Here is a 23,304-nt window from a genome sequence, read left to right on the forward strand (position 1 = left end):
GAATCATCGATTGTTATCACTTTTTCCAATTGATATAAAACCATCTATAATAAAAAAAAAAATTGTCCTGTAATTTGGATTGTTATTGATTGCCAATATTGTATCAACTGATTTCCGATATCAGTTTCTATCGATTGGCTATGCCTGATTTCCTACAGCCCCAGTCAATATGTGTCAGTGGTTTTGCTAGTTTGATCAAATTATTTCATAGCCCAGTTTTTTTTATGTGACAATTTTCAGAGTCATCTGAAAAGTATAATTGATTGCGTAGATGACACAACAATTATTTATCAGCAGCCCAAAGTTAAGTGTGCCAGTAATTACCTCGGACAGAAGAGATATGCAAAGAGATACGCGCTCACAGTGCCCAGTAGGAGTTTGGGAGATTGGGCACTACAAATGCCGATGCAATATTTGCCACATTTTCTGCGACAAGTTGTCTACATGAGCAATTTTTGTATGTGACAACTTTTATTTGTCAGATAAATGCTAACATGCCAGCTTCTCAACAAATATATTTATCACATAAACATTCGCCAATTTTTCTCATCTGTATGAGAAAATAAAAATTGTCACATTATACCTCCTTTTTTCCTTGTTTTTAGATACATCAGAACATGCAATCAGCCAGGCAGCTGTGTTTATAGAAGATGCAGCTCAGGTAATTTACATGTTTTAACACCAGGAAAAGAACCCATGAAAACAAAATGGGGGGGGGGGGTGTGAATGAGGTGTGATAACCCCCCCCCCCTCCCATGAAACAGGGGATTCATTAAGGGCAGGGCACCGGGCAAATTGACCGCCTGTGAGCACAACTTTGCCCGGCTGTTCAACTCTGGGCTTTCAATGCGGCTTTTGTGAATAAAACTTGAATGCAAGTTGCTTTTCTTTGATTTCTTCATGTGCCTTCCCAAAAATAAAACTGAAATACATTTAAAAAAAAAAGAAAATCTCCTTGTCTTATTCCTTCCTTGACACTGCTCATGTATCGCCCCATGATTCACTGCAAAAGAACAATTGATTGATGGTCTACATTAAAACCCAACCGGCTACCGGCAAAAGAATGATCGCGCAGTTTCAGTTTTGTGTAATCAACAAACCAGTTCGCACGGAAATATAAGCTTGAATATTATTCACAGACACAGACATGCTGCTGCTAGCCTGCATAGCAGGCGTCTGTGAAGTTTTAATTTAACGCGTTTAAAAGAGTGCGCTCTCCCATGCGCGCGTTAGAAACTAACGGCGCCTGCTACGCAGGCTATGTTGCTGCTTGTGCGGTCAATTGCTAATTTATTGTTCTAAAAGTCGAGTTTTAGATATACTATGAGCAAACCGTATTTTTCTTTTAGTCCGTCGAGAACGGAGCGAAAAAAAAGGACACGCGAAAGCTGGAGGCGAGGCAAGGCAATTTTTTTTTTTCGTTCCACAACTACAAGAAAATTAAATAGGGACTGCTCGTGGTCTAAGTTTTAGACTGTTAAGATTGAGTGATTCACTCCCAAAATTTATTCTCTCTGTGCGACGCATAAAAAAACTACTTGCTGTAGTAGCCGGTGTCCGTTTCATGTGTTTTTTGACTTAATGCAATGCAAAATCTTACTCATGAAATTTTTTTGTTTACGATTACTTTTAAAGTAATGGACTTGAAAGTATCCTGAGATTGTATTACCTGACTTTATTGGAAAACCTGTCTAAGTAAAATAAGACAACAGCAAAAAACTGCTGTTAACATCTGTGTTTTTAATTTTACAAGTGTTAAATTTGCATTCGCTTAAATAAACTTGCATGTTTTCACTCTATCTGCACAAAAACTTCGTCTTCTGAGATCCCAGCAATTGATAACTGCACAGAAACAACGCGTCCCGAAAACTTAGCAAATAACGAATTAAATGATGTCACTAACAAAGCTTCTAGTGGCGTTTCCATGCAATCGAATGTTGCAAATGTGCCCGGCTGTAAAATCCGTATGCCCTCCTGTCAGAAATCTTAATGAATCCCCTGATGAAAACCCATAGGATAAATATCACCTGGTGGATTGGGTGTTCTTCATATAGAGGATATTACATGGCCGCATAGGGATACAAATTTTATGTTCAGGTGCTGATGGTATCTCTGTGCAAATGATTGAGAGATACCATCAGTGCGAAAAAGATGAAATTTGTATCCCCAAGCAGCCATACAATGTTCTGTTTGTTATATAAAGCTTAAAAAAGACTTGAGCGTGTGATCCATTACTTGGTCAGTGGTTAACTTCCAAAAAAACATGTGACCTTGATGAGTTTTACATCTGAGCTCATGATATGGTCATCAATGTGACATACCTTATGGCAGTTGTCAATAGACCATAATGGTACTTGGTATGGTATTGGACTGAAACTAGCTGCAATGCAGGGCAATATCATTAAAATGTTCTTTATATCATTTGCATTTGAAAATATTCCCCGCATAACAAGGTTTTCATTAAGAATTGTGATAGGAGGAGAATAGTGTAAAGTAACCGGAGGATGATTTTTAAAGGTTCCGCATCTTAATAAAAAAATAGGTACAAGCCTTTGAAATTTAGCCGGAGAATTCTACGTAGTAGCTGGAGAATTCTCCGATCTCCGATGCCTAATGAACACCCTGGCATAAGCCATGACTGCAAGCTAGTTCCAGGTCAATACTGAAAATACGAATATGGCCTATTGACCATAACGTGGATGCCCAATATCAAAGATGTAAGCTGATACTGCAAGCTGTTTGGTCAGACAAACAGACAATGTTTATTTTTCGATTTCCCAGTAAACATTTGGATTGCATCATTTATGTTTTACTCTTTTCACGGGTCAATGTTTCTTCAATCAGGTGTATATGTTGTGGTTCAATTTTATCCTTGGTTCAAATTTTATTATCCTTTGTTTTTGGGTATGATAATGTATCATAATGATAATGAGTTTAAAACAAAGGAAAATAAAATTTGAACCAAGGATAAAATTGAACCACAACATATATACATCAACTGCTGGATGAAAATATATTTTTGGCGCTCAAACATGGTGGATGCTTGTAGCTCGTGGCTAAAATTTGCAATTTCAGTGAAGTCTTAGAGCTCCAAAAGAAACAAGAAAACTTGGTTGAAATCTGCTGTTGACATTTCTTTTGGTGGGGACAAAGAAAAACTACCAATATACCCAAACCTGCTGTAAAATTCTATTTCTATGTTTACAGTTCTATTTGCTACAAAGTAACGCTCTGCACTAACCATTGCAAAAAGGTCATAAAAATTTATCACCAAAATATTACTAGTCATTTGGTATAAGGTATAAATTGCCACAAAAATAGCCTGTAAATAAATGGTGTGTTTATGCACCAGTGTATTATCCCATTTTTTCCTTCACCTTACAGTACAGATCAATCCACCACAAAGTAGACAGCAAGTCACTTTGGATGTACAGATGGTACTACAGCAAGCCTGTCAGATGGTAAGCTTGTAAAATATGTTGGTTAAATCCAAGATTCACCTACAAGTACAATGTAGATGCCACTAATGAAACTAATTAATAAAACCCTTCCTTCAGCAGGTTTAAAAAATACATTTTTTCAGTTTTAAATGGATTGGCACAAGGCCAGTAGGACACTTTATTTAGTTGTGTACTATCCTGAGAGTCAAAACTTACTAAAAGGTTGATTATATTCTCATCATCACTACATTTTGTTCTCCGAGCTAGCCTAGCTTATATGAATAGAATCCACATCATGTGTGTTACAATGGTTGATATTAAAAGTAACAGTGGTTTGCTTATTTGTGTTTCTAGTAAAAGGATTTAAATATTGCTAAGTCCTTGCTCTTGGAAATAATCACAAATTTAATAATCTTCAGGGGATACTCTTTGGTCATCTTTCTCTATCTGATGTTGGCATTTGTTGAGAAACCTTCATCTTTGACGTAAGTATCTGCCCAATCTACATTGCAAATAAAGGGATCTCGCATTTTATAAGCATTTTATAATTAGCAACTGTGGACTGTACTGATAAGAAATTTGTCACCTCAGATCTACTCTACAATATGTTTTCTGAAAAGTACAGGATGTATGACTCACTGAACATATAAAAATTCAAATGAATTTTATTCTTCTGGCTTAATTTTTCATAATTAAATCAATCAATCAATCAATCAAATAAATGAATAAATTGTGGAATCTACATTTATTATAAATGAATAAAATAAATAATAAAAATGTTTTACTATATTTAGAGAGGAAGCCACATCAGCTCTTGCAGGTGTTTATGCGACTGCAGGACTACTAGCAATGCTACCGCAATTTTTACATTTGTTGCTTGTGTCTCATTTTGCGAGCCAGAGACACTTTCTAGTACCTTATTGTCACATTTAACCAGAGCAAATTTATTAATTAACTGCAGTAACTGTAGTTATCAGCATACAACTGTATGAGGCATTAAGCCATATACAGTAGTCAAATGCTTTCTGACTAGTTTGTACAAAATAATGAAACCTTTTCATAAATAACATAATATTTAGCTCTATATTGTTTAATGTAATGACTGCATATTTTTTAGGCTTTCTTCTGACCCACGGTTTCGTGGCAAGAGACCTGATCCTCCCTGTGGAGTCACGGAGAGTTTGGAGCTAATCTTCCTTATTTGCTTTGTTTGTGACTTGGTTGTCAAGGTAACTTCAAACTCCAGTGTAATCTTTTCACCGTATCATTAATTAATACAAAATTTGTTAAAAGACAAGCAGAAGATTTTTATTGATTTAACAAATGGTAATGCCACAACCTACACTACTGATTGAGTAATGGATGCATGCAGGAGGTTGCTAAGTACGTGGCACCAGCTTGCGATAGCTAAGGGTGATTGTAGCTTTTTTAGTGCCGGCTTAGCAAACCTTCCAAGTGCATCCATAACTCAATAGTGTACGCTGTGGTATTCGTTTTGAAGCACAACTTTAAGGCATACTACAGGTACTGTGTATAACAACTGCACGTGCCAAGGGTACTCTTTGATACATGAGCAGTACTCACACAATCCCTGATGAAAACCTGCAAGGAGATCAAACTTTTGAATTGGTATCAGACGTGGCGTACACTTAACGATCTTTAAGTAGTAGATAAAATATGAGCGGGAGATCTGTATGGGCGTTTACAATGGCGAGCCGATAGGCGAGCCATTGTAAATGCCCATGGATACAGATCGGACGCGAATATTTTATTCTACTTGTGAAATGAAAACAATAAATTGAATGCGAAGTATTGTTATGCGAATCAGTAGACATCTGTATCAAAAGTTAATGAATACTAATTAGCTGAGCAGGAGTTTGTATCAAAAGTTAATGCTATTGTTTGATTTGTATTGGGGTTTACAGTTGTGTACATGTGATCTGAATAGTGTACTGGGATTGGTTTGCACCCTCATGAATTATTAATGAATTTTACAAGTATTATGGAGGGATGTATTCATGATATCTGGCTTTAGTTTTTAAATTTATATATAGAAACGTAAAGAAAAATAGACAACAACTTGTGTAGTAGTGAAACTGTTCTTGATATTGCAAATTCACTTTATATCGTGATTTTACTTCTGTTTAGAGTCATGTGCTTGGAAGACAACAGGTTATCAAGAACAGATGGCTCTTGTCATATTGTTTGGTTCTCATTATCTCCTTTATAGACGTGTTTGTCACATTAAGTACAGGATGTAGTCAGGTATGAAATATCATCGAAATCCACATGATACATGCTCAAGGCCGGGGGTGTAGGGGGTGGATGGGTACTCCCTTTTGTGGACTACCGTAAAAATTCCACTTATAAGCCCCCTCGATATAGGCCCATCTACCTGGATACAAAAAAAATACATCTGATTATAAGCCCCGCCCCCCTTCCTCCCAGATATAAGCCCCCCTCTGCTGGATGACAGTACTGAACAGGGTTAAATGTTGCTTTATTATGCGTTTTTAAACATATTTCGATCAACGCTCCCGTGGCTTGTCTCGAAACATTTTTTTTATTTCGCTTATAAGCCCTCCTGGGTTTAAGCCCCTCCGCTTATAAGCCCACACAAAACCCCTTACGAAGTTGTATAAGCCCAGGGCTTATAACAGGAATTTTAAAGTATATATGGGGAGATATATAAAAAGGTTGGGATTTCACGAGTTGAAGTATACAAAAGGGTGGGAAAAATTGTTGTTTGATATCTAAAAGGACCTTTTCAAAAGATTTCAAACAGACCCACCAAACTGTTGATTTGTTTAAGTATTTTACGGGGTTATTCAAGTGAAATTTCTTCAAAGTTTTAACTGGCCTCTCCCAACAATTTTAATGTTGAACACACTTAAATATTATTAATATTTACTTGTTAATATTAATTTTTCCTGTTTCCTGTGACAGCATGTCAGGATACACAGACTTCTTAGACCATTCTTTTTGTTACAAAACTCCTCTTTAATGAAAAAGCTGGTGAGTGTAATTTTACCATTTTATAATAAGTAATGGCATTTCCCATGTTTAGGTTTAGATTTTATTTTTATTTTTTTTAACAGCGTACTTTATTAAAGTTTATGTTCTGTATGTGAATTCCCTTGCAGCTACGTGCTATTAAACGAACTGTCCCAGAAATTCTCAGGTACTAAATAATTGATTTGTTAACACCAATGTTATATTACCTCATGTCATAGGCATGCAATGTGTGCAGAGAGCGCAATGCACTTAGCTTTAGAGGGCTTTGTAACTGTATCCTTGGTACTCATTGCGGGCCTACAGTACCTGGCGTTTCATTCTTATAGGCATGCAATGCGTGCAGAGGTCAATGTGGCTGTAAGTGGTCTTTTGCACACATTGTAAGCCTATGACACAAGGTCATTCATGTCTGTGACATTTGTACTTGATTGTTCAGTAGCTAACTGGAATTCATCCCTTTTTAGTGTGATGTTCCTTCTTGTGCTTCACTTGTGGTTCTTTACAATGTTTGGCATGCTATTATTTCCACAGGTAAGCCTGTCAAATTGATCAGTATTTTATGTAATTTCAAGTTATGTACCATGTACTAAAATTCTCCTTAAAAGTTGTCATACTTCTAACTAGTCTGCAAACACAGCTGCTTTCCAATTTCTGTGACCTACAAATGCCTCAATGAGAGGCAGTTGTATACACAGGCTACAGTACTACTTTTAATCCATGTTCTATAATTTAGCGGACTAATGTAATTTCCAAGGTTTTAAAGTTTGTATTTTACCTTCTCAAACTCATAATTAATTCATCAAGTTAAAACAATGAAAATCATAACCTTGATGGTGGTTTGGATACCCGATCTTAATTAGCATAGATTTTACGATTTAATTTCTTCTTTTTACTTCGGTTTTTGTTTCGATTGAGAAGATATATGAAATGCTTGACACAGTGTTTCATCGGCTATCCAAACACCTCAATTTCGTCAAAAATACTTCGCTGCGGGTCTTAATTTCAACTTTCTTCTCGGTGTTTGGATATCCCGATGAAACACTGCCTCTCATGTTTGATATATTACATCCATGACACTAACCTTAAATACAAATTGACCAGGAATTGTCAAACATACAATAGATCAGAGCAACAGCATTTACTGTTTAAAATTTTCATGCTCTGCAACCCTCCAAGTTTACTTTTTTCCTTAGTGGCCATTTGGCCACGGACTGCTCAGGTTGGTCGCCAGTGAAAAATTTTAGTCGCTAAATTAAGCTTATGCTTTCAATCCTTCTTCTCAATTTTAGTCGCCAGGCTGGCAACTTTGGTTTCAATTTAGTCGCCAGCTCCCAAATTTTAGTCACCATGGCGACTTAAATGGTCTTAACTTGGAGGGTTGCTCTGTTTTCTCTTTTCATGTGCTTCTTTTCAATTGACAGGCTTCAAGACATAACAGCACCCTTGCGGTAAAGTGCTTTTCATTATGCAACTATTAATTATTAGTAACTAATGTTTCTTTTATAAAAACAACGATAATGTTTGCAAATGTGCCACTGAGGAGCATTGATTTTGAAAAACTTGTTAAAATGTGCACATTGATTATATCGTTAAGGGGGACTGACCAGAGGATTATTATATGGTGTAGCTGAGGAGTTGAACTTGTCTGAAATTAAGGGTTCTTATCCTGGGCCGATTAAAAGATCAGCTCTCTCAGCATTCAGCCCCAACACCTCCCAGCGGCCTCTAAAGGGAAAATGATAGAACTTACATGCATATGGTTTTGAGCTGTGCCTTTTTACTTTGCGTATCCAGGCACAATTTATATATGTCAGTAGCAAGTGATCAGGCAGCATACTTAATTAGAAAGGACACACTGTTCAAGACTGCAAAAAAAGTTGACCTCTCCTCTTTCCCCCCACCAAATCCCCAACCTGAAAAAGGATGTATTCTTTGCGTATTTTTGATCTGCCATTAATAAAAATAGCATGAAAAAAGTAGGTCACCCATTCCTTCTGTTGTGAGTAACCCTTCAGTCTGAAATTTAATCCAAAAAGTTCTATACTTGCGAAGATCATGATTAAGAAATTGGAAAAAGAAAGGGAGCAAATTGCTAACAATATTAAAAATCTTCGGTATTTAATGCATTCGTGAGTACAGGATACACATGTTTGTTGTTGACATAATTTTGTGTTACATTTCAGAGTGATCAGTGTAACACGAACAAGACTGATTCAGAAAGTGGTGCTGCATGTGAGGGATATAAATATTTCTCAAGGCTGGAAGTGTCGCTTAGAAGTCTTCTTGTCCTGCTGACCACAGCTAATAACCCAGATGGTAAGAACGTCCTTTGGAAATCAGTTCAGTTACTTGATATCTTCAATAACCAGTAACAGTGCTGAGAAATTTAGGGAACATAGAAAACCTCAGTTTACAACACGTACAATGTACTTTCTTTAGCTAAAAAGACGATTTTTAAAACACCTTTTTCACAAGTACAGTAAATAATTCTCTAACTTGTTTTCCAATCAACTTTTCTAATAAGTAAGAAAGGTATTGTGTGGTTTTGAGTTTGGTTCACGAGCTCTATACTGTAGTTGATTAGTAAAACTTGTGCAACGTGCCTGCCAATCAGAGCACCTTACCTGTTATCTGGCTAATCAGCTCTTGAGCTAAACCCACTTGTGATTTGCAGCGCGCTATTCTTCCCGCGCTTTTCATTACTGTTGACACATTTTCCACACTTGCCTCCAGTTACATGATTTTGCTCAGTGATCTGATTAGCTTATTTGATCAGACGTACTTTTGGGCCCTGTTTGTGATATTGTAAGGTATTTTTTTTCTGCAGTCATTAGACGTATACTGTTTGATTTTTTCTGTCTTTGTTGTTTCTTATCAGTGATGATGCCTGCGTATATGAAAAACAGATATTACGCGATCTTCTTCATTACATTTACTGTAATTGGTAAGTACTTTCACGTAGAAGCTACTTTTCTTTTTTTGCCAGTAGCGAGTATTGATGAGCAGTAGCAAGCACTCTCGATGTAAAAATGTAAATGTAAGTATTGTTTATAGTGGTCATGCACTTAGCTTCGAGATAGCTAGTTTACAGGCATGCCACTGAAACAGCGGAAACAAATATTTTAAATGAACATAACAAGGTTAAAAATCCCAGCTGGCAGGAGGCAGACCAGTTGGCTATATACAAAGCGTGACCCAGGATCGGGACTACCGAGAAACAAATCCAGCTAGTGGCAGGGGCAGAGGGCATCCAGATTACAACACCAGCGCCCTTAACCACTCGGCCACGCTTGCCTCCGATCAGTACCGAACATTCATGAGCATTAGTAAACACTTACGAGCTCTAGCGATTATTACCGATTGCTTACGAACACAAGCAATTGGTTTCGATTCTCACAAGCACTAGCAAACACTTACGAGCTCTCACAATAATTACCGATTGCTTACGAACACTAGCGATCGGTTTCAAATCTCACGAGCAGAAGCGAATACTCAAGAGTATTAGCAAACCTTGCGGGAACTAGCAAGAATTTACTTCCTATAAGAAATTTTTACGAGTAATACGATCAGCAATATGAAATGGTTATCATGCTTTCTTGTTGTCTTTGTGAGTCATACTTTTTCCTTGCGATCTGTAACCCTTGGACGGCTGAATTGTATGTTTATTTGTATTTTCTTCAATTCAGGCCTGTACTTCTTCTTAAACATGTTAACGGCTGTAATCTACAACCAGTTCAGAGGATATTTGACCGTAAGTCTGCTTTACGTTTTGTGATTATATTTTGATTTTGAAGGAAATGAGTATTTAACCTATTTGCTACACATGTACGTGTAAACTAGCTGAGCGGTTCTGCTTTTAGTGGATTTTTTGGCTGTTACAGTTAGAAACAAAATGTGAAGTTTCCTTTTGTTATTTGCTTTTCTCTAGCGATCACTTCAAGCAAGTTTCTTCCGCAGAAGAGTGGGTATCAGAGCAGCATTTGAGGTTCTGCTTCAAATTCAAGATCCGGATAGCGACGTGCCTTTGTAAGAAGAAATTTTTTTTTAGAAAGTTTCTTACTAACCTTTGAGTGGCATGTCACTGACTAGTTTTGTTCTTTCTAAAGAATGAATTGTCTCCAATTTTGAGAGGTTTTGTAGAATTAATCTGCAGAGGGTCATAGAGTATTTTTCACGCAGCGACGAGGTTAATTCAGACACAAGTTAACCTGTACCTGGACTGTTCTGGCTTAGTGTTACATCAATAGTGCCCATGCAATGTAATAATATTCTCTTGAATCTTTATCAGCCTATCCACAATTTAAGAGGAGTTTCAACGCAATACAGTGTTTTATTTTAAATTAACATATCTTTTTATTGCCATTACAGAGGAAATATATGTAGTGCAGACGCTAAGAGAGCCATAGAAAAAGCAAACATTGGCAAAAGATCTGGACAACTTGTACTCGTGGTAAGAAACCTGTTTTACCCGCTAGATCAAGAGTTTATACTCACCAAGTAAAGAATTTAACACTGACAGAGTTACTCCTATCCTATTCTACTTGCTTAAAAACCAAACAAAAAATGTGTGCCATTTGTAGCTATTGCTCTTTTTGCCTTTCAGCGTTTAGCTCAGAATTCTTTAGGCCATCTTACCGCCAAGCAGTTTCAAGACTTATTTGATGTACTGGACAAAGGAACCAGACCCCGTCACAGGCCGGCTATGAGCTATGTACAGAATCCCTTGCTAAGAAAGATTCAAATTCTTGTGTCTAACAAGTGTTTTGACTACACTGGTGATTTTATGGCTGCAGTGAACGTGCTTCTTGTGTCTGTAAGTACTTTGCCTCTGGCAGGGTGTAGATAAGGCTCCTTCCAGTTTTCTTAATATCTAGAAGGTCCATTACTATAGCCTGATCGGCACTGGGGCTTAATCCTTAACATAAAGCCTTATACTCCTGGGTGAAGAGAAGCTTTACTAGAGTTAAGTTTCCTGCCCAACAGCACAATACAACGATCACAACCTGGGCGCGAAACCAAACCTTTTGATCCAGAAATCAATGACATGCCATTACGTAGCCATCACCTCTCAAAGAGTGTGTAAAGTGCTTTCCAGTTTTATAAAGAAAACCGTTCCCAGTTACGGTATTGCAAAGAGGAGCTGGATTACTAGCAGACCAGCAAAATTGTCAATTATTTTTGTCGAATCCGAAAGCAGCATGAGCAGTTAGGAGTATTAGTTATGATAGCGCACATGTAGCTACAAGTCAAAGTTGATGTTGTTATGTGCGTTTCCTAGATCTTACTGGACTACGAATACGACAAAATATGGGAGAACACCAATTCCGATCTAGCGGTGAGTGACGTTAAAGTTATTGTTGATCAGTTGTGACAAAACAAACCTAAATTGTACACCAGGGTCTGGTTGTTTGAAAGCCCACTGGCATGTAGGACAGCAGCCAGGCCTCTGCCGCGGTTTTTCTCTGGCCAGCCTCTCGATGATAACTCAGATATGGTTCATGGTCTTCACGTCTTGCTCTGCAGTGCGCCTTCATGTATTTCTGGGCCTGCGTCGTATGCGTCTTCCCTCAGTTGTCCAGCAGAGGGCTGTTTGAAAGTCGATTTTTTCTGATCGTTTTTTAATTTGTTTTACATAAAAGTATTTTATGTAAAAAGTATTTTAATTTGTTTTACATAAAAGCATTTTTTTTTACTTTTTTGTGGAGATTGACATTAGTCAAAATCACAAAAGCTGTGAAAAGAGTCACAAAACTGAATCAAAATTCACGCTAATACAGGATTAATCATGAGTGCTTACAACCGGGGTACACTTTCAGCAAGGGGTGTTATCATTCAGCTACGTGTACTGAATTGCTTCAGTATTTCTTTTTCCCTAAAGGAATTCACAGCAATTCTAGCCAAACATGACCCTTAGGTTTTCCAAATTGCTGGTATTGTAATCCATTTCTATCATTGCCATCACAAGACTTCCTGAGTTAGCTTCCTTATGGGTTCTCTGTCATTTGTCAAGTACTGTTAACTACAAAATCGAGCCATTAATGCCGAGTTTCCTCTGAATTTAAATTTCACACAAATTATGCTAAAGTATACTTTGAAGGATGCTATAACTCAATAACACAAGTAATAAAAGTGTTTTGTGTCATTGAAGAGAAACAGAGTGCATTTATTGATTCAACGATGCCTCTAATTTCTTCTCTTCTGATATTTTTGTCATGTTTTTTTATTTATTACAGGTTGTAAACTTCTTTTTCGTATTGTATTATCTTTTGGAACAGGTAAGAATATTGTAAAAAAGAAATGATCTACGAAAAGTTTTATACTTGCCGCATTCTTGCCAAAAGTTTTGCAGACTTCTAAAACGTAAACTACTTAAAAGTTAAGGTTAATGAAAGAAACAATTCTAAATTTCCTCTGAGGCAGGAATGCAATTAGTTTTTTTGTTATTAAGTACATTTCAAGCAAAGTTATGTTTTGTTACTTAGCCAAAGGTCGTTGCCAAACGCACCGGTTTTAGCAAAATATCACCGTTGTCGCAGTGGCTTTCTTGCATGCTTATAGAGCATTATCTCAGAAGTTGTTAATAGGCCATTTCCGAGTTACCCTTTGCCTCTGCTTCAAAACGAGTCACGTGCGAAACCATTCATATGAAAATGAGTTTCACCTACAGGTCCATTTTAATGCAAATCAAACTCATTTTCATTTGAATGGTTTCGCACTTAGACTCGTTTTGAAACAGAGGTAAAGAGTAACTCGGAAATGGCCTATTAGGATGTTAGAGTCTCTTTTCACTTCTTTTCCGTATTTGAAGCTCCGAGATACAAATATGTTAACTTCTCCTTTGGAAATTTAATCAAACCACTCATAGATTAAGCTCAACATTGTATATAAATGTAGTCATTCCTAACGTATCAATTCCAAATTTCTCTTTTTCTTATTATGGCACATAAACATGTTTGTGGTAATTATCTGTATTTATTATTTGTGCGTGATTTGATTTTTCTTTTCAGTTAATGAAACTGTGGGCTGTTGGTTGGCAGAGATATCGCTCGTCCATGGTAGGCTACTTGCTGTGGTTTTGTAGTTAGCCAGTCTATAAGTTGTAGTGTAGGTGTTGGATCCCTCGCACGCTCAAAAGTCAATTGAAAACTTGTGATTGATGGAAAATCGTGCGTGCGTGGATTTGGTTTAGCGCACGGCGGGAGAAGGCTTCTCCCGCCCTTGTTTAGCCTCTGATTGGCTAAAAAACCACCAGCTTTACTCTCATTGATAAGAAAACTTTGCTGACTTAACGTTTTATTTGGATGAGCCCGTTTCAGAGCTTTCAAAGCAAAACCAAGCCCTTTAGCGTTGTTTAGTTACCAATGCATTATTGTATGCGGCATATTATGTTACAATTTGAGTTAAGTTGGGAGATGACAATCCGTACCACAACCCTTATATCAGCGTTTAATGTTTCAGTACAATATCAAAATATTGCCCAACGGGCAGGTATAGAAAATAAAGAAATCATCAACTTGGGGATACTGTCTTGATGTACCACCAAATCTCAGAACTAACAAGAAACGAAACGTATGGAAATCAATAAATATGGGTTTTGTTAACCAAGCGTGCATAAGGTCAGATGACTGAATATAGGCCATGTTCCTTTTTTGCGTGTTAATGGACAGAGACGAAGTCCAAGTCTATAAACACAGAAAAAAGAACAAAGCCAATAACCAGCCATCTTGACTAAACAATTTTGGGCAATACAGTATTTGTAACATGCATAAATAACACCATTTTGCTTGCGGGACACAGTGGGCAATCCCGAGCGGGTAAGGTAGCCCCATCTTGCGTACTGTGGTAGCCAATCACAGCATTTGGTTCAGTTATCCTTTCGCGGAGCTAGCCATATAATAAAGTTAATATTTCACCCTTGGAACTGAGAGCATTATTCTCCTCAGGGCAATATCTACTGTGGAGTTATTACACTGTTGTTGGTGGTATGTATACATATTCCTTATTTTATTGCATCATGAAACTGGCAACTCGTATTTTGTATGCGTATAATGCTTAAAATCTTATATTGTGGTTCTTGAGTATATTAAAGAGCTGTTCCAGGCTTATCCACAAAAATTCTGAGCAGACTTAAACTGGAGCGCCAAACGTTTCTTCCTCGTTTTGACGGTCTCGCCTAAAACTGTGTTCACGTTCATTAGTTAAATTTGCTTTTTGTCTTCAAAGAGTTGCCCAACTCGGTGTTTTTCAGCTTTCTGCACCTCGAATAAATCATGTCTTAATTTCGGATCTATTAGCTACGTTTTCAGAACTACAAGGTGAAAATTAAAAAAAAATTAAAAATAGTCTTCACGTGAAAAATCAGAGGACGAATAAAACTTCTAAAACGGCTCGAATGTAGCAACCTAACAACAGAGGTTTGGCAACACAAAGTATAAGAAGTAGCCATGGTCCAAATAATTTGAAAATGTCTAGTGTCAATCTCATGGCGAGCTCTGTTTTGCGCGGGGGAACCCCACAGAAAAAAACATAGATTTCCCTACCAGATATACATCAGCTCACTGACTGTGTTTCCTTACAGACTCTAGAGCTTGTTCATGTCGGCATGTACGGCCTTCCTTTTACAAAGTAAGTGAACTAGTATATGCTCTAAAAGCCTGATTATATGGCGCGCTGCGATTGTTGCCTGTTCGTTTGTAAACAATTGTTTGCTATTTATATCATGAATACAATATTTTTAAGATCTCTTTTATCTTCCTGTTATAGGGTTATAAGCCTGTATCAAGACGATAATTAAAAAGAATAAGGGAATAATTGTGTTGTCTTGATGTGACCACCAGAAAGTTCATTGAAAGAAATTTACAGAAATGAAAAGTATAATTAGTGTTTGGTCTAACGACTTCAAACTTTGTCTTTGTCGTTGTTGCCTTTGTAGATCAAGTGGAAAGGCCGCTACCAAGGATATGGACAGCTTTTTCTCCCTGGCAAACATGATACGAATAATCAACATGCTGATCATCTTCAGGCTGTTAAGAATTGTCCCAAATATTAAGGTAAAAAGCATTCACCATACTTTTTAGCAACTTATGTTTTGTTCCCGTCAATTGATGCATCAAGTTTGAGGCGTTGTGGAGTGCTTTTGGTGGGGGGGGGGGTCGGCTAATGCATTGGATTTCGGATGAAAAGGTTCGCGTTCGAGTCAACACAGGGCCATTGTGTTGTATTCTTGGGGGGGGGGGCACTCCCACTTACAGTGTTTCACGCCACCCTGATGTATAAATGGGTAGAGTTGAATTGTTAGGGCTACATGTACCTGACAAAATGCTGTGGTTCACCTACACTAGACTAGCATCCCGTCCAGGGGGAGGGGGCGTAACAATACCCCTAATCGCTTCATGCTACAGTAACCGGAGTTATACCCCGGCAGCGTGGGACACTTTGTCGTATGTTTTGATGCTAATGATTTTCTGTTTATTGTGTCTTTTGACAGTCTCTCTCCCTCATTGTTGAAACACTGATGAAGTTATTAAAACACTTGCGGCCTTTTGGGGGTATTATTGTGGTAAGCTAAGCTGCATGTTGAATGTTGTTTGCGCGCTTTTCTTAATGGCATTGGCTTAATTACCAACCGCTGAGCGGGGAATGGGCCCGTAAAGGCCGGACTCGAGAGAGCGGCGGAAATCGAGCCTATTAATGGATGTCATAGAAACAAAACCAAATATGTCGCAGAGCCAATCAGATCTCGAGGTAAAATCCTGCAACAGGTGGCAAGCGCCGCCAAGCGCGGGAAAAGGAGCCTTAGTTAAGTCACGTGGCTTGTATTCTTTCATCTCGGAAAAGACGAGGTCCTCGCTTTGGTTAGCGCCTGTTGTACAAGTTCCTTGTGTAGCAAATTATTTTAAATACAAATTCAGGAGAAGTAAAGTCATTTTTGATGAATCATTTAAGGTTGGCATACCCTTAGAGATTTTGATTTTTGTTTTCCAGGTCTTGTACTGATATTTTAGGTAGTTATGCTTGATATTTCTTACAGTGCATCTTACACTGGCAATCAACGTAACCCTTTGGTCTTTTTTCCTTTCAGGCGGTGTATTACGTATTCGCTATCCTAGGAATGATGCTCTTTGAGGGCAAGACCAATCCGTCAGTTGTTGGTGCTAATAAAACAAGGTATCTAGTTCGGAGTGACATGTTTGAGTAGTGTTTACGTTATGTAAAGGTAGGGTGGTGGTTTTGTTTTTTTTTTTTTGGTTTTTTTTGGAAATCTACTACCAGTGGCCTTTGCTAAACTTGGGCTAGGAAAGTTTTGACATAGTGGGTACCAGGGAATCCCTTATGATGCCGTGGATCTGTGAAAGCTAGGAATAAAGTACACAAAATACAGCTTAAGGTCGCCTCGCACAACTGTCAGATTTAATTGTTGTTTTAGTTAACATTACAGTGCTTCAACGTCCAGCTTAACGAAAGAGATATGGCTGTACGTTAAAACTGAGCTACCCGTTCAACCTTTCATGCTTCAGAAAAGAAATAAGAACGACCTGTCGATTTATCGTCACTTTTTTGGGGGTTTGGACCTTGAAACGGTCAATTTCTGATTCTCTACCCGTAAATAGCGTCAGGGTTTAAGACGCTTTGTGACATACACTTATCCTGATTTTACGGGAGAACTCTCCCCTCCCCCCAGGGTTAACTGACCAGGGCGTTTTGGTTTAATCCACAGACTGTACTCTAAAGAATGCGGTACGTTTGATCAGTTGGAGTATTATGCCAACAACTTCGACGATTTTGGAGTAAGCTGTTTGTTGTTGTTGTTGTTGTTGTATTTTTTTGTGCTTTGATGGTTTTCATGATAAATGTAATTTATTTTTTTTTTCACTGACGAATGCTTAAGGTGAACATCTAAAAAACCCACTATTTTGGTGCATTATGGAAGAAGAAACAAAAGCAATGGCTATTATTTCAATGGTCACACTGCAGGACTTTTCCTCATATGTAGAACAACATTAGGGGATGGTAGTTAGACTGGAAGTGAAAAGGGTAGCATGGGGGCCAGGGCTATCAATCGATATGTATATTTGACAAAGAGTAAGGAAACTTTAGCTAACTGGCTTTTCCGATCTTTGAGATTACAACACATTTTAGTTGTCTGGTAAGTATCTAGCACCGTTTTATGATAGTAGTCTTCCGTGTTATTTTCAGGCGGCGTTGGTGGTCTTGTGGGATCTGATGGTAGTAAATAACTGGCATGTTTTTCTTAAAGAATACGCTACCGTCGTCAGTAGGTAAGCTCACAAATTTCTTCTGTTGTTACAATGTTGTAGCACAGCTGAGACAGAGCGGCCGGTTTTAGAACATATTTCTGGACAAAGCATTCGCAGCCACACCTGCCCGCTTTCACTCTTTTATAATCTTAATCACACTCGCACTCACGCTCAGGTTGAGTCGAGATTTTGGACACAGAATTCTGACCTAAAAGATAGAATTCCTTAGACCGAATTCTAGATAGTTTTTCCGCCTATACATACTGTGGCTTATGAGAGGCACGGTGGCGTAACGGTTAGTGCGCTGGACTCAAGCGGTCCGGGCTCGAGCCTTGGCCAGGACACTTATGTCCAGGATTGAACGCAAGTATTGTTTAATCAGTACTTCATGTTTGACTGTGTTATTTGACATTTCCTATTACTTCATATTTGACAGATTTTGGTGTGTTTTGTGAACTTTGTTTATGAGGACACTTTGTGATGCCTGTCATGAGGAACGTGCATCTCATTAGCGTTCAATCCTGGACATATCTGGGCCAGGAAGGGCACACTTTACTTTCATAGTGCCTCTTTCCACCCAGTTCCATGAATGAGTACCAGCGAATTTAATGCTGGGGGCAACCCTGCGGTGAACTAGCATTCCATCCGGGGGGAGGGGGAGGGTAGAAATTTTCCTAGTCGCTTCATGCTACGGAATTGAGGATAAGCTCAGGCCTATTGGGCCACTAAGCTTGAACGCAGGCTTAACCGTACGTTGATACTGAGCTACCCGTTAAACTTTTCATGCTTCAGAAAAAAAATAAAACGCCTGTGTTTTTTTGTAATTAGCTTGCGAAGTCTGGAAAGAGGACAAGTCTCAACGCTCCCTTTCTCCGTAACGTGTTTATTTCATCTCGCTCGCCAAGTCTTTCGGAAGTGGAGGTACGACATCAGAACAACGTCAGAAGTTTTAGTAGATTAAACTTGACTTGTTCTTTTTCCATGTTTTAGATGGGCGCAGCTGTACTTTCTCGCCTGGTATTTGATTTCTGTAATTCTCATCATTAACCTGTTTGTTGCCTTAATTCTCGAGGTCAGTTCTTTTCTTTCTCAATTAATTATGACAATGGTCTTGTATTTAGATCTTTGCAAAATATGTAGTGAATCGTACATTAGTTATATGTCAGTTTATGTTAGAGCTTTAACGTGATTTTTGTGCGAGGAAAAATGATCCAACAAGTGTTTCTTTCTTACATAGACAAGAAAAATGGCTGGTCAAACCAAAGCTTAATTAAAACTTACAGTTTGTGGTTCTTTTTACTTAATGGCAAACTCAAAAACAGTTTCATTTTGACAATGAAAGAGAATTTGATATTTTTTCTTTACAGGCGTTCATTAGCCAGTGGGAGATGAAGCAGGACCGATTACGAGAAAACTCTTTAACTTCACTTGTGGTGAGTAAATTATACTTGATCGTTAAAGGGGTCAGGTCACGGTATTTTAGGTAATTCTATCTATTTTCGTTAATTAAGAGCTCTAATCTTTAAATTGACAGAGCAAAAGTCTTTTACTGGCAGAATCACGGCCACAAACAAACAAGGATGATTTTCGAGCATTGTATATGACACTTTCATGCAAATTGAGATGAACTTAAAAAAAAACGGGCCGACGTTTTTCAGTTTACCCGAACACAATCCGTTTTAGTCTTCTCGAATATTGTCCATCCGTGCAGCTTTTTGGCCTTTCTGTGTTTCTTTTGAGTTCTTCTACAGTTTAAAGCCGTTACTGCGATATTTCAGTTAATTCAGTACCGAAATTGTCTAAAATTGCGTGACAAGCCCCTTTAAAGTCAGTCAGTTATTTAATTACCTTACATGTAAAAGCTCTGTTGTAGGGGCACCCGGAAACTACTTACCTGGCGCCGTAAATGTTCATTTGTAACGATGTGTGGCAATTTTACACTGTCGGAAAGCGAAAATGTTCTACGTAGTGTGTCATTCGATGTTAAATAAGCTGTTTATCAATTCAGTCGAACCCTCTAACAAGGAAACAGAGCTAAGTGTTCGTATATGGAACTGTCTGTATTAATAGAGGAAGAGATATAAGACGTCTAGTTTCCCCGGGACCAAACGAACTGTTTAGAATATAGAGGTGTCGGTATATGAAGGTGGCGAAAGAGAGGTCGACTGTATGTTTCTTATTAATCGATCACAAGGTCTGTTAAATTGAAAAATCCTTACAGAAGGGTTTGGTACACAGTGAGGTATGGACACAAACGAGGTCAAGAATTTCCTATACAAACCGACTGAGCTCGGTTAATTATTAGTAATATTTTTATTGTACAACCAAAAGAGAAAGCAATACAAAATAAAATGGATTTTGCTTTTCAAAAAATTAAATTGCACTTTTGGATGTGAACATGTCAATTTCCCCTCGTGAAAACTGCTGTTTATTGCAAGACAGATGGGCTAATTGGGATCCATCAGTTTCCGCTTTAAACAAGCAAATTGATGGATTTATTAGCGTTCAAGATCCCACGAATTTAAATTCACACAACGTGATACAAGTACTTATTTACCTTACAGACCGAAGCAACAACACACGTAGGTGGTCGTTTTCATCAACTCTTTAGCTCTAACTTGGTTGAGCCTGCAGAGGAAGATCTCCTGAAGGAACTAAGAGGACACCTTCATTATGGATTCCAAGTTCAAAGCACAAGTCGTAATGCAGCACACTTTAATTTATAACCCCTCCCCCACCCCCTTTCGTCCCACCTTTCCTCCCATCTATTTCTTTTTCTTTCTTCACATTCATTCAGCCTCTCAAACCAATCTGATTATAGGATCTCTTTCTCTGTTTTTTTTTTTCATCCATAATGGTGCTCAAAACCTCATTTATCGTTAAAATATGAAAGTAGTTATGTCACAATAAGATATTAAGAGTTATTTTTCTGATGTACAAAGTTAATTTGCTAAGGAAGGAAAAAAACGTCAAGAGGTAATAAAAGGCTAAAAGTCAACGAGGGTGGTTTAGACTGGAAAAGATTAAAACAGCGAAAGACAAATTTGTAAAAAGTGGCAGATACACCTTCCTCGTGGAAAAGTACCTCCTTTGAACAGCGTCCGAAATGTAACTTGGATAAGCAGATAACTGAACTACGATGGGACATATTCTCTCAACCTGTACAATGTGAATGTATAGAGACCAGCGAAAACTTAGTTCATGCTCAAGGAGGATTAATGGTTAAGGCATCTCTAGTAAAGCCGAAAAGATAAGTTAAAGCTTATAAGAGATCAACACCGAAGGATTCGTCGTTTATGGCCTAACCAAAGAAGGCATTAAAATGGGTGTTGCCTACACCAAAGTTTATGGGGTAGGTTTGCCTTTTGGGTGTGCTATAGCTTTTTTGGAATAATTTGTTGTTCGCTCACAACAAGCTAAGATTATACAGTTGAGAACAGCTAATATTCTTATAATAGGGCAACTATTTTCCTCACAGGGCAAAAACTGCTATTAAGAAAACTCTTAACGCGTAAATAACTTTTCCAAAGCCAGTTAGATTGGATCATTTATGAATGAATTTGAGAAAAAAAAATATTTTTCATGTTAAACACACTTTCAATTGAACGAACTTTTTCTTAAAGGGGAGAAGTGTCATTTTTAGTCATGTTTTTTTTTTTTGTAGTCAGGTAGTCGTGGTTTATCTTTGGCATGAAAAATGTTTTTACGCGTTGCAAGGCGTTTGAACACTCGGCGTACGCCAAGTGAACTGGTAATCTATGTTATTTATATTTTACTAAAAGATCTTTGGATAGTAAGTTTTAAGTGACAACCAAGTACAACCTCTTTAAATTAAGGCAGTCTCGTACGTATATGTTTCTTTAGTTCGTCACGCAATCTTTAAAGAAAAACGGTTGCGTGATATGTAGTTTTTTTTTCTCTTTTTTTTTGCGTGATATGTAGTTAATTTACCTGTGCTTGGTACGTTAAGGCGGTGAAATGTATGTTTCATAATAAATCTATTTTTTAAGAGGTTCGATTATTTTGTGTTTTTAAAAAAATCATGTCCGGGAAGAAATTGTAGTATAGTAATTTGAGATATCGTAACGAACTTTTCCATTAGAATTGTTATAAAGCGAAAATAAAGTGAAAAGTATCTTCCATAATAGGCAGAATGATATATTTAATATAGGTACAAAAGGAAATTTTGAATGCGCAGTTAAACTTGCGTATTTTGCAGAGATTCGTTACATGAAGAAAAACGATCAAACGAAAAAGTCAAACCCAACGACCTAGAAAGGTCGTTTTAAATTTGATAAACTCCCTATCTTCAGAGACTGATTGGAAACTTGTGGATAATTTTTCTGGTAGTTTTTCTTTTACTTAAGGCTGCTTGTATTGAATCTTGAAATGCTTTAATTAAAGCTATAGGTTTTAGATGTTAAATAGAATACAGTCTTAACCTCCACTCCAGTAGTTTGACTAATTTACTGTAGAATTACTCGTAAACCTCTTGTAAAATCTATTTTTTTTTTCAACTTATTGCATTAATAGGGTTGCACGGTGTATTACGTGTTTGAAAAACGTAATAAACTGAAATGTTTTTTTTTTGTTAGAAATGTGTGATAATTTTTGCTTGTTTTACCCCCTCCCCCACCACCGGTAAAAGAAAATAAACAGCAAAAATTAACATGTTAATTAAAATGTATGAAGAGATATCGGCAAGATACGGTAATTAAACTTAATTAAGAAGATCTCGTATCTTCAACAGTTACAATGTATAAACCATTTAATGGAACAGGTGATTGACAGGTGTCATGTAGAGGAAGTTGCAGTCTTTTAACCGGCCTCCTCTTTTTCCAACTCCGCGTGTAAATTTTTGGAGGGTTTTTCTCGTGGCAAAAGAGGTTCTAGTTTTCCTCGATAGAAACTCGACTCTGTCTTTGGTCGTGCAACATCTGGGCGTTTCAAAGCTGTATGCGAATTCAACTTTTTGGGATTTCGAATTCCGAATTTTAACTCTACGGGCAATCTATCCTCTTTGATTACTTGTCGAGGGAACAGGCGAGATAGTGTTGTCGAGTTGTTATCGAACTGTGGCGATCTAACAGCGGTGGAACGGTTTAGTCGGCTTGGAATGATGTCGATGTATTCTGGATTCAATTTTTTCTTTAACGATTCTTCCAGAAGTGCTAAGAATATTTTTCCGTCTTTGCTATTTTCAATGTCGCGTTTATCCTCTTTGCAATCTTGCTGGCTTGAAATGTCTTTATTTGCAACACTGGCTCTCTGTTCTTCCTTAATGTCCATCAGCGATGTAGGAATGATATCGGTTGTATCTTTGGCTTTGTAATGTTCATGTGCCAGGCATTTTCCCTTGATTTCAAGCTCTGGAGGCTTAACCACGACACTTTTCTTTGGAGTCCACATCTGCGAAGAAACACTTTTGTGTCGTTTCGATTGTAACACTGCTGGTTTTCGAGATTCTGTTCCCTTTACTGTGAAGCAGGTGTAAAAACATGGCTGTACGCTTCTAGAACTTTGCCTTTTCCAATCCATTGATGTTGCCACTCTAGTTAAAAACACACGAGCCTCGTTAATAAAGTAACAAC

The 23,304-nt window shown here is 37.7% G+C and overlaps 1 protein-coding gene across 1 annotated transcript in view; it reads left to right on the forward strand.

Annotated features, from left to right (window-relative positions):
• Nucleotides 1-21,456, forward strand: part of LOC144643828 (two pore channel protein 2-like) — a 22,071-nt gene extending 615 nt beyond the window's left edge. Inside the window, exons 2-29 of the mRNA XM_078503199.1 lie at nucleotides 606-661; nucleotides 3,385-3,461; nucleotides 3,860-3,925; nucleotides 4,558-4,669; nucleotides 5,589-5,705; nucleotides 6,387-6,455; nucleotides 6,584-6,621; nucleotides 6,920-6,986; nucleotides 7,877-7,903; nucleotides 8,639-8,771; nucleotides 9,334-9,399; nucleotides 10,142-10,206; nucleotides 10,384-10,481; nucleotides 10,824-10,905; nucleotides 11,059-11,268; nucleotides 11,734-11,790; nucleotides 12,689-12,730; nucleotides 13,463-13,510; nucleotides 14,399-14,437; nucleotides 15,034-15,080; nucleotides 15,388-15,505; nucleotides 15,943-16,014; nucleotides 16,537-16,622; nucleotides 17,173-17,242; nucleotides 17,652-17,734; nucleotides 18,704-18,785; nucleotides 19,081-19,146; nucleotides 20,278-21,456. Of these exons, the coding sequence (XP_078359325.1) occupies nucleotides 606-661; nucleotides 3,385-3,461; nucleotides 3,860-3,925; nucleotides 4,558-4,669; nucleotides 5,589-5,705; nucleotides 6,387-6,455; nucleotides 6,584-6,621; nucleotides 6,920-6,986; nucleotides 7,877-7,903; nucleotides 8,639-8,771; nucleotides 9,334-9,399; nucleotides 10,142-10,206; nucleotides 10,384-10,481; nucleotides 10,824-10,905; nucleotides 11,059-11,268; nucleotides 11,734-11,790; nucleotides 12,689-12,730; nucleotides 13,463-13,510; nucleotides 14,399-14,437; nucleotides 15,034-15,080; nucleotides 15,388-15,505; nucleotides 15,943-16,014; nucleotides 16,537-16,622; nucleotides 17,173-17,242; nucleotides 17,652-17,734; nucleotides 18,704-18,785; nucleotides 19,081-19,146; nucleotides 20,278-20,439 (2,255 nt within the window). The 3' untranslated portion in view covers nucleotides 20,440-21,456. The remainder of the gene's footprint in view (nucleotides 1-605; nucleotides 662-3,384; nucleotides 3,462-3,859; nucleotides 3,926-4,557; nucleotides 4,670-5,588; nucleotides 5,706-6,386; nucleotides 6,456-6,583; nucleotides 6,622-6,919; nucleotides 6,987-7,876; nucleotides 7,904-8,638; nucleotides 8,772-9,333; nucleotides 9,400-10,141; nucleotides 10,207-10,383; nucleotides 10,482-10,823; nucleotides 10,906-11,058; nucleotides 11,269-11,733; nucleotides 11,791-12,688; nucleotides 12,731-13,462; nucleotides 13,511-14,398; nucleotides 14,438-15,033; nucleotides 15,081-15,387; nucleotides 15,506-15,942; nucleotides 16,015-16,536; nucleotides 16,623-17,172; nucleotides 17,243-17,651; nucleotides 17,735-18,703; nucleotides 18,786-19,080; nucleotides 19,147-20,277) is intronic.
• Nucleotides 21,457-23,304: the final 1,848 nt, after the last annotated feature.

Source organism: Oculina patagonica, chromosome 2 (genome assembly GCF_052425735.1).
Source record: "Oculina patagonica isolate OP01 chromosome 2, crgOcupat, whole genome shotgun sequence".
NCBI classification, from domain to species: Eukaryota; Metazoa; Cnidaria; class Anthozoa; order Scleractinia; family Oculinidae; genus Oculina; species Oculina patagonica.